The sequence below is a fragment of the Lissotriton helveticus genome, chromosome 10 (assembly GCF_964261635.1).
Source record: "Lissotriton helveticus chromosome 10, aLisHel1.1, whole genome shotgun sequence".
NCBI lineage: Eukaryota > Metazoa > Chordata > Amphibia > Caudata > Salamandridae > Lissotriton > Lissotriton helveticus.
Genome location: NC_136071.1, coordinates 64,129,251 through 64,141,315, shown reverse-complemented (window position 1 = coordinate 64,141,315; position 12,065 = coordinate 64,129,251). Strand labels below are relative to the sequence as shown.

Genomic DNA, 12,065 nt, shown 5'->3' with positions numbered 1-12,065 from the left:
CACTCTAAAATACAGACTACCATTTTTGAAACCATAGACACACCAGTACCAGTTAGTACATATCCACTCACTAATTCCTAGTTCCACACACACATCCACTCATTCACCCATACAGTCACTCATACATGCAGTCAACCATCAATAAGGCACTGTCATATGCACTCACATATCTATAAAGACACTCACACACCACCACTCATCCATAGAGTTACTCACACACCTAGTCAGTTATGCAAAGAATCAATCACACTCCCATTTACTCACCTATACTGTTATACACACACCACCTCACTAATTCAAACATATACTAACACATACTTACACTCTTATACAATAACTAATACAAGCACACACTCATCCATAAAGCCACTCTTACAATCACTCACTCTCACATGTAGTCATTTATTTATATACTCCAACACGCACATACACTGCCTTTCACATATGCAGTTACTCACACACGTACCACTAAAACATCCATTCACTCACCAAACACACCCATCCACACCCACACCCACCCACACAGACACTTAGGCACCCAAACATATACTCAGACAACCAATCAATACCCCATATAAACCCTAATTTAGCTACTCACCAACCCATGCAACCACTTACACACCAACAGAGAAACTAAACTGTGTGATTGTCTGTATCAGTCACTAACCCACGCATTCAGTAAGACACATTTAATCACTCAATCAATCAATCAGTCATTTGTTAAGCGCACTACATACAAGCGAGGATCTCAAAGCGCTGGGGGGAGGTGGGGGCCGCTACTTATCGAACATCCAGGTCTTTAGTATCCTCCTGAAGGTCAGCAGGTCTTGGGTCTGTCGTAGGCTCAGTGGGAAGGTGTTCCATGTCTTGGCGGCGAGGTGGGAGAAGGATCTCCCGCTGGTGGTTGTTCATCGGATGCGCGGGACGGTGGCGAGTGAGAGGTCGGCCGAGCGTAGCTGGCGGTTGGGGGTGTCGACGGAGAGCCGTCTGTTGAGGTAGGCTGGGACGGTCTTTTGGAGTGCCTTGTGTGCGTGGATGAGGAGCTTGAAGGATATGCTTTTGTTGACGAGGAGCCAGTGCAGGTTTCTCAGGTGGGGGTGATGTGGGGGTGTCGTGGTACATCGAGGAACAGTCGTGCCGAGGCGTTTTGGATGCATTGTAGTTGATTGATGAGCTTGGTTGGAGTTCCCACATAGAGGGCGTTTCCGTAGTCGAGTCTGCTGCTGACGAGGGCCTGGGTGACTGCCTTTCTTGTATCTGTCGGGATCCATCTGAAGATCTTGCGGAGGATGTTGAAGCAGGAGAAGGAGACAGCGTTGATTTGCTTGGTCATTGAGAGCGTTGAGTCTAGGATGATTCCCAGGTTGTGTGCGTGGTCGGTGGGGGTTGGGGCTGCCCCCAGTGCCGTTGGCCACTAGGAGTCGTCCCAGGCTGACGGGTTGGAGCCGAGGATGAGGACCTCCGTCTTGTCAGAGTTCAGCTTCAGACAGCTGATCTTCATCCAGTCGGCGACGGCCTTCATTCCTTCATGAAGGTTGGCTTTGGCGGTGATGGGGTCCTTGGTGAGGGAGAGGATCAGTTGAGTGTCATCGGCGTAGGAGATTATGTTAAGGTCGTGCAGTCGGGCTACGTGTGCGAGCGGGGCCATGCAAATGTTAAACAGTGTCGGGCTGAGGGTGGATCCTTGGGGTACGCCGCAGATGATCTCGGAGGCTTTGCAACAGAACGGGGGAGGCAGAGGCTCAGGGTTCTGCCGGAGAGGAAGGAGGTGGTCCATTCCGGAGCCTAGTCTTGGATCCCTGCGGCGTGGAGGCATGCGCGTAGTGTGTGGTGGCAGACGGTGTCGAAGGCGACGGAGACTTCTAGGAGGATGAGTGCTGCAGTCTCCCCATTGTCTAGCAGGGTTCCGATGTCGTCGGTGGCAGCAATGAGGGCGGTCTCGGTGCTGTGGTTGCTGCGGAACCCTGACTGGGAAGGGTCTGGGATTCTGTTCTCTTCGAGGTATCGGGTTAGCTGTCTGTTAACAATTTTCTCGATGACCTTAGCCGGGAAGGGGAGCAGAGAGATGGGTCGGAAGTTCTTGAGGTCTCTGGGTTTTTTGAGTAGGGCATTGATCTCGGCGTGTTTCCAGCTCTCTGGGATGGTTGCATTCTCAAGGGAGAGATTGATGACATTGCATAGGTGGGGTGCGATGGAGCTGCTTGACGTGGTGAAGGAATGGGTCGGATGGAGAGCCAGAGTGGATTGTGCTCACGGTCTTGATGGTGTCATCGACGCTCACGCTAGTCCCGACTAGCAAGGGGAAGTGGTCGATGGTGTGCGGAGGGTCTGTTGTGTTGCTGTCTGTTGGGGCTGTACGAAAACAACAATAGAACTTGCTAGCTGTAGGGCACAAATCAGTGGGGTAAACAACAAGCTGACAGCAAGATATATTTAATACTTTAGCGAGAAAATGAATAGTGCCCAGATATATGCAAAACCAGTGTGTAATATAATTATCTAAATAATTATTACATAGACATTTTGTTTTATTATGAAGTTATTTTGTCCTTATTATTTCATATATATATATATATATATATATATAGCGCTCAAAGAACTTCTCCGTAGTACGAAAAGAAAGAGCAGCACTCAGGGGAATTACTAAGCAGCGTGCAGTTTATTTAGCACAGACAAACGTTTCGGCTAAAAGCCTTCGTCGGTGTCACAACCCATAGTCCAAAACACACCTTAAATAAAATCATGTGTTAATTCATGAACATCAACAGGGGACTAAACCCTCAGCAATACCATAGGCGCCATCTTGGAGTGGTTTTCTAAAAGTCAAAACCACAAAGATATAACCATGAATTGGTTAAATCAAATAGGCAGAGGGCAAAATTCAATAATGCATTCCAATGATTATACAAAAGAAGTATAGCCGTGGATCGGCAGGGGTCCCTTGAGTGAAGAGAATAAACAATTTCATGACCACATACAAAAAGGTGCTAGAAAATATATATAAGTATGTGCAAAGAGGAAGTGGCCTACTTCATGTCAGCAGTCAAGATAAAATGTTAGATGCTATAATTTCACCGTGAATAAATAATATAGATAAAGTTAATCAATCCTACAACACAGCAAAACAAACAGCCAAACGTCCGTCTGGCGGGAGATAAGAACCATAATCTATCTACAAATGATCACAACTGTACAATGGAGAATGGTCATATTCATAAGATCCATCAAATCAAAACCATATTAATGTAGAGAGTGATCAAAGTCAGAATATATATACATACACAAACACACAGATACTAGCACAGTCTAAGAGGAGTGAGCTTCGTTACGAGACGTATAGCGTATATACAGTATGCTGTTAATTTTGAGAAAACATATATGTATGTAATAACACATACATTACTCTGCAGAAGCTAATGATCAGCCTAGGTATGTAATATAACCATATAGTCTAAGCACAGTATGTACACTATATACACTATATACACATTTATATTTTCATAAGTTTACCATACTTTCAAACAGATATGCATAATATTATAGCGTACAGGTGATATCGAGACGAGATGGAATAACTTGTGCTAGTGACTATATAATACTATTCAGCCCTTTATTTTCCCAGGTGGACCACCATGTCCTCACCACTATTCATACCCTTGGGGAACTTGGTAGACAGATCGATTATGTATCTGGACTCAAGACGTCTGAGCCTTCTTAACCTATCTCCACCCCGTGGATTGAAGGGGACATGATCCAAGCCAAAGTAGCGCAGTTTCGTTCTATCTTTTTTATGGTATTCGGCAAAATGCCTCGCTACTGGGTATGCGGGGTCCACCTTTTCGATAGCCCTCTGATGTTCAAGCACTCTCAGTTTAAGTTGGTTGATGGTACTACCAATATATCTGAGACCGCATGGGCATATCAAACAGTACACAGCATAAGTGGTGCTGCATGTAATGAACTTATTGATTTTCTTAGTCCTACCAGCATCAGGAATATCATATTGTAGAACCCTCCGGCTGTTGCTACAAGCTTTACATTTCCCACATGGGAAAAAACCACTCATACTTTTCAGAGTGTTGGTATTACTTTGAGTGGGTAGGGGTTCTAGATGGCTGTGTACTAACACATCACCCAGAGACCTCGCCTTGCTAAAGGTCACCCGGGGATGCGCAGGCAGATCCTCTCTGAGTACTTCGTCTGTGAGCAAGATGTGCCAATTTTTGCGCATCAGACTCCTCAGTCTATCAGCACCTGCAGAGTAAGGGGTGATCATTCTAAAGACATTCCTAGTATTCTCATCAGGCGTCCTTACTTTCTCAGCTAATAGATCAACTCTCGGAATTGTTCTCACTTTTTTCAATGTGTTGGACAAAAGTGGCTCATCATAGCCTCTGGATCGGAAGCGAGAAAGGCATTCCGAGGCAGCCGCCTCGAAGTCCTTATCTTGGGTGCTGTTTCTTTTTATCCTCAAGAGTTCACCGTACGGGATACTCCTGACGAGCTTAGGTGGGTGGGCGCTACTAGCAAACAGGATAGAATTTCCCGCTGTCTCTTTGCGATAAAGAGACGTTTGGACTCGGCCATCCTCAATGTGAACCAGTAGGTCCAAATAGTGGGCTGCCACCCCACTAATAGTACCAGACAGATGCACATTGTAGATGTTATCATTGAGAATATCAATGTATTTTCTGGCTGAATCCTCTGTACCCTGCCACACGATGAACAAGTCATCTATGTAGCGGTACCAATGTACCACTTTCCCACTTACACCCTCTTCGTCATAGCTCCTGGGCACATGCTCCTCCCACCAGCCGACGAACAAGTTCGCGTAGCTGGGGGCAAAGCATGTGCCCATCGCTGTCCCAGAGGTTTGTCGGTATAGACTATCTTCGAACAAAAAGATGTTATTCTCCAGACAGAATTGCACAAATTCTATTAACATCACATTATGTTGCGCAAACCGAATGGGACGTTTGTTTAGATAGTGTTCGACAGCAGATAGTCCATGTCCATGCCCATGCTCAATATATATATATATATATATATCAAACACACACGTTCACGTTTATCCAAAGAACGAAGTCCAGGCCAGCATAAGTGTTCAAAAACCGGATTTATTCCAGAGCCTTCACTCGACGCGTTTCGGGAATTGCCTTCCCTTTCTCACGAGTACAAGAGTTTGTTTGCATCCGTTTTTTAAATAAATCACGTGACAAAATCATAATAGACATAGTTAACAGACTACCCAATTCTCTTATGTCTGGAGCTATGTTGTACACAATTCATCACAAAATGTGCGGCAGTGCTCATGTAAGAAGCATAAAATTATACTTTACACATTTGTTATTTTCTCATGTATATTTTGCATCATAGCGGGCAGTTGGAATCATTTCGAAGCATTAGCTATACATTACGCTCAATTCTACACACGCCTGCCCAGATATTTCACTCCGGCCACTTTAGACAACATTCATTGTTTAGGACTATTGGCTGCTTGTATTTACACTGTTTTGCATGTGGTCAAAACGTTTAGGGTAATGGCGCCAGCATACACATTCAAGGCTACTTGTAAAATGGCTTATTCGCTGCATGTTGTCCGTCACAGTGCGGCAGGCAATAAAGTTTTAAATGATGATGCCATTTTAACAGTTTGAAAAAATGGAACTAGAAAAAATAAATAAATAAACCATACATTATTCACGGTATCTTTCGGGGCTCGAACTCACCACCTTGGTGTTCGCGTCTTAGATCAAACAGTTAGATCCATCCCGCAACCTGAGTTTTAGCCGCATAATTTCTGCTTAGTGGCTTTGTCGGGCCAGATTCACCCATTATCTTGATGACATCATTTTCACTCCATCATGCCCCAGTGGGCACATTATTATAATTGCCTCGTCTCTGCATTGCTGACAATATCAATCATTTCGATTTGGATATGCACCATTCATCAAATCTCGCCCCAGTGGGCTACTTGAATCGTATCAGTGTCATTGACCATGCCATGCCATGCAAGTCATGCTAGTGAACACAGTCTCATGTGCCAATTCTCTCGTCTGTGACTGCCCGTTGATACATACTGCCATGCACGTTCTGATAGTGTTGTACTGTCATACTCTCCCACATTCATTGGTACCTGTGATAAATGATAAAAACAGTGCTTTAGTGACTTTCAATTATTGTGCCTAAACTTCATTCGTGCACGATTAAAACAAGGTTGAAAAGCAGCCAAACAGATAAAATTACATCTTTGTACACAGCATATATCTATATTTATCCGAGGTGCACTCCTAGGGCTTCATCACAGTTATGCCCTTGGGGCTGAAGGGTATGGTATTTGATTATAAATCTTGACTCCAATCGTCTAAGCTCCTGAAGTCTATTCCCACCTCTTTCTCTAATGGGCACTTGGTCTAGTACCACATACGATAGGAGACTGTTGTTACTTTTGTGGTGAGATGCAAAGTGTCTTGCCATCGGATACTGTTTATCCTGATTTTTTATAGCTCTAAGATGCTGTAGGATTCTTTCTTTAGCCGGTTTGATCGTACTTCCCACATAGAATTTGTCGCAAGGACATTTCAGTGCATATACCACAAACTCTGTGTGGCAGTTCAAATGTTTGGTGATTCTGAAAGGGGGACACGCTTGTGACAGTTTTACCTCTTTCGTATTGTGGCTGAATTTACATGCCTTGCACCTGCCACAGACGAAAAATCCTTGGATAGGATTTGCTCTTTTTTTGGTGGCTATCAAAGTTTGGCATACTTTGTCTTTCAGGCATGGAGGTTTCCTATAGGTGATTTGGGGATGATCCCTCAGGCATGGGAGGATATCTTTATCAGTTTTGAGGGCATTCCAATGTTTGTTGATTGCCTCTCTCACTTTTTTGGTTTGGCAGTGATAATCAGTGATGAATCTTATTCCTTCATTCTCACCCTCTGTTTCACGCCCTGTGGATTGGATTTTATCTCTGTCCACTACTTTCCTCACTGCCTGTGCGATACATTTTTTGCTGTACCCCCTTGCTTCAAACCTCTTACACATGATGTCCCTTTCTTTCTCGTAGTCTTTTTGTTTAGTACAGTTCCTTCTGGCTCTTAATAATTCCCCATAGGGGATTGAGCTAATCAGGTTGTGGGGGTGGCAACTGCGTGCGTGGAGGAGACTATTTCCAGCAGTCTCCTTCCTGTACAGAACTGTCACTAGACTTGAATCTTCAATGGTGATTTTCAAGTCTAGAAAATCAACTGATTTCCTGTCAATATGACTTGTAAATGATAGATTGAAATCATTGACGTTCAAGATGGCCACAAAGTCTTCAGCATCCTCCCTAGTGCCTTCCCAGATTACAAAAATATCATCTATGTACCGGAGCCAAGTCCGGACCCCGGTACGATATTGATCTGATTTCCTGACAATGAGTTCCTCCCACCACCCCAAGTAGATTCCAGCAAAGCTTGGAGCAAAGCAAGTGCCCATCGATGTGCCAAGCAGTTGGTGATAGATGGCCCCATTGAACAGGAAGTAATTCTGGGTAAGGCACGTGAGGATCATGTCAAGCAGCATTTCAGTGTGCATTGTATATGAGATTGATCTTGTTCTCAAAAAGTATTCACAGGCTTTGACTCCCATGTCATGGGGAATATTGGTGTACAAACTGTTGACGTCCATTGTCATAAGAAGACAGCCGGGGCCAACCCTCGTGTTAGATATCTTTTTCAGGAAATCTCCTGAGTCTCTCAGATATGATGGCAACCTTGTTTTAATCGTGCACGAATGAAGTTTAGGCACAATAATTGAAAGTCACTAAAGCACTGTTTTTATCATTTATCACAGGTACCAATGAATGTGGGAGAGTATGACAGTACAACACTATCAGAACGTGCATGGCAGTATGTATCAACGGGCAGTCACAGACGAGAGAATTGGCACATGAGACTGTGTTCACTAGCATGACTTGCATGGCATGGCATGGTCAATGACACTGATACGATTCAAGTAGCCCACTGGGGCGAGATTTGATGAATGGTGCATATCCAAATCGAAATGATTGATATTGTCAGCAATGCAGAGACGAGGCAATTATAATAATGTGCCCACTGGGGCATGATGGAGTGAAAATGATGTCATCAAGATAATGGGTGAATCTGGCCCGACAAAGCCACTAAGCAGAAATTATGCGGCTAAAACTCAGGTTGCGGGATGGATCTAACTGTTTGATCTAAGACGCGAACACCAAGGTGGTGAGTTCGAGCCCCGAAAGATACCGTGAATAATGTATGGTTTATTTATTTATTTTTTCTAGTTCCATTTTTTCAAACTGTTAAAATGGCATCATCATTTAAAACTTTATTGCCTGCCGCACTGTGACGGACAACATGCAGCGAATAAGCCATTTTACAAGTAGCCTTGAATGTGTATGCTGGCGCCATTACCCTAAACGTTTTGACCACATGCAAAACAGTGTAAATACAAGCAGCCAATAGTCCTAAACAATGAATGTTGTCTAAAGTGGCCGGAGTGAAATATCTGGGCAGGCGTGTGTAGAATTGAGCGTAATGTATAGCTAATGCTTCGAAATGATTCCAACTGCCCGCTATGATGCAAAATATACATGAGAAAATAACAAATGTGTAAAGTATAATTTTATGCTTCTTACATGAGCACTGCCGCACATTTTGTGATGAATTGTGTACAACATAGCTCCAGACATAAGAGAATTGGGTAGTCTGTTAACTATGTCTATTATGATTTTGTCACGTGATTTATTTAAAAAACGGATGCAAACAAACTCTTGTACTCGTGAGAAAGGGAAGGCAATTCCCGAAACGCGTCGAGTGAAGGCTCTGGAATAAATCCGGTTTTTGAACACTTATGCTGGCCTGGACTTCGTTCTTTGGATAAACGTGAACGTGTGTGTTTGGTTTATAGGGAGTGGCGACCCTGTCCATGGCCCGCCGCTGACAGAGGCCACCTCAGCTTGAATGCCAAAACTTTTCTTGGATATATATATATATATATATATATATATTCACTGAAAAAACCATAGGTTATAGACCATATATAGTTAGGAATTAGCATTTACAAAACCTTGAAAATTCACTGAAAAAACCATAGGTTATAGACCATATATAGTTAGGAATTAGCATTTACAAAACCTTATTTTACTCACACAAAACCATTGAAATTCCATATATAGTTAGTTGCACTAACTATATATCGCGCACCCGCAATCCACTGCTGATGATGTCACATATTACATCATTCATGACATGGTCAGTGACATCACTGATGACATCACTGATGACATCTCAAATGACATCACTGATGACATCACTGATGACATCTCAAATGACATCACTGATAACATCTCAAATGACATCACTGATGACATCACTGATGACATCTCAAATGACATCACTGATGACATCACTGATGACATCATCCAGTGACTGTGTGTTTCTGTAAAGTTAAAATGTGTCTTACATATTGAAGAATGAGTGGAAGTATAAGTGTCTGGACAAAGGATTTAGTAGGTGCATGACTGAATGTATGAGTGAGTGATTAAATGTGTCTCACTGAGTGCATGGGTTAGTGACTAAACTGTCTTAATTTGTGCATCATTATGTCTGTTGTTCTGTAAACTGCTGCATGTGTTGATCAGTAGCTATATGATTAACTATATGGGTTACTGATTGATTGTCCAAGTATTTGTATGGGAGACTGAGTGTGTGTGTGGCTGGCTGGCTGGGAGGTGTGTGACTCTGTGCAGATCAATGTGTACTTGTATCAATGATTCTATAAGAAGGTAAGTATGTGTTAGTATATGTTTGAAAATGTAAGGTGCTCTATGTTTAACTGTATAGACAAGAAAATGGAGGTGTCATTGATTCTTTAACAGGACTGACTACGTGTGTGAGTAACTCCATGGATGAGTGGCAGACTGTGAGTGTCTGTATAGGTGTATGAGTGCATATGATAGTGTTGTAAAGATGAGTGATTGTATGTATGAATGATTGTATGGGTGAATGAGTGAATGTGTGTGTAGACATAGCAATCAGTGAGTGCGTATGTAGTAACTAGTATTGGTGTGTCAATGGTTTCAAAAATTATACTCTGTATTTAACACTGGGTGAAACAGAGGTTATATTAAAATGTGAGGAGATGCATTGTATTGTCACATGAATGATATCATCAGTGATGTGGTCATTGATGTCAAATCAGATGTCATCAGTGATGTCATCAGTGATGTCATTTGAGATGTCATCAGTGATGTCATCAGTGATGTCACTGACCATGTCATGAATGATGTAATATGTGACATCATCAGCAGTGGATTGCGGGTGCGCGATATATAGTTAGTGCAACTAACTATATATGGAATTTCAATGGTTTTGTGTGAGTAAAATAAGGTTTTGTAAATGCTAATTCCTAACTATATATGGTCTATAACCTATGGTTTTTTCAGTGAATTTTCAAGGTTTTGTAAATGCTAATTCCTAACTATATATGGTCTATAACCTATGGTTTTTTCAGTGAATTTCATTGGTTTTTTAACAGCTAATATCTGTAGCTGTAAAATGTATTCTTCTTTAAACCCAAAAATATATTTTATATGTTTATGAATAATTTTTTTTTTAAATAATTTTTTTTCTTCGTTCCCGCTTCGCGAATCGGGAAGCTTCCCGTTAGCTGACCTTGATGCCGCGAAATAGACCGCGAGCCGGTAAACGTTTCTTTACCGCAACTGCCGCGTTAGAAAACAACATCGTGACGCCTCCCGTCCGCATGACGTTTCACGTTGTCGCGTGATACGTCATATGACGTGCTACGTTAGCGAACTGGTACGCGAAGCGAGTCGCAAAGCGCAGGTTTCTGGAAGCAAACCGGGAGGCCCTGCAAAGCGTTTAACGTAAACACAGCAGGTCATGTGACTTGGTAATAACACTTTTCATTGGTTCATTTCACTTTTGGTTTCCTAATGATGTAAGACTAGGTCATATAATCTAAAATGAACACTTTTCATTGGTTGAGAACTCTTGTTTTTCCCAAATGATGAAAATCCCTCCTTCTTTCCTCACTCTGACTTTCATCATTGTGAGAGAAAGACCCTTTGTGATCACTGAGCAATGGCTTCTTTAGTAGCTTCAGCTGGTGCCTCCCCACCACCTCCACCACATCCAAGGAAGAGTGGACCACCTGCTCAAGTTATAATTCAACAAGAAGAGGAAGAAGAGGAACAGAACGACGAGCACGAAGAGAGGCAGTTTTTGCCTGAGGAGCCCAGGACGTCTCACCGGAAAGAAAACTTCATTTGGCAATTTTTTAAAATTCCCAAAGGTCAGAAAAAAGTAAATGCAAGATACGTAACTTGCCTTATATGTCAAGATAGACTGTCCAGAGGAACCGAGAAAAAATACAGTTTCGGAAACTACACAATGCATCGCCATATGACTAGGTGGCATCCTAACAACTACAGTGCTGCACAGTTTCGGAACGACCTAGATAATCTCCCTATTATGGCCAGAAGATCTGTTGTACCGGAAGTAACGGGACCAGAGGGCAGGGAGATGGTGCCAAATATACAAATGAGATTTGGTGAAGTAAAACACATCTGCGTATATTGCGATGGATTCATTTGCTACGGAGAAAGAAGCATCACTCTGATCAACAGAGCTATTGACTATCATATGCAAGTTTGTACGAAACGCCCAAAATAATAAATACTTTTTTTTTGTTTTGTTGCTCCTGTTGAGCCCTTTACAATGAATCGTTTTCATTGCCCCCTCCAAGAAAAACCCAAAAAAATATAAAACTGTTCAGAAAAATTCAAAAAAAGTAAAAAAATGTTCAGAAAAATAATAAAAAAAATATAAAACAACAAAAACAATTAAAAAAAAAGTTCTTTTCAGAACTACCTCCCCATTATTAAAAAATTGGTACAATATTTGGAACTGTGCCAACCTCTATTTCTCTTAGTTCGCTTCCCAGTTCGCTCGCCGGTACGCGAACCGGAAGCGAACTAAAAACAGTAAGTATAAGGGAAGGAAACAGACACTTAT

General features: G+C 42.4%; 1 protein-coding gene across 1 annotated transcript in view; it reads right to left on the bottom strand.

The window, feature by feature from the left end:
- LOC144783914 (vomeronasal type-2 receptor 1-like) overlaps nucleotides 1–7,674 on the bottom strand; it is a 236,567-nt gene extending 228,893 nt beyond the window's left edge. Inside the window, 1 exon segment of the mRNA XM_078662652.1 lies at nucleotides 6,769–7,674. Coding sequence (XP_078518778.1) covers nucleotides 6,769–7,674 — 906 coding nt within the window.
- Between the last annotated feature and the right edge of the window lie 4,391 nt (nucleotides 7,675–12,065).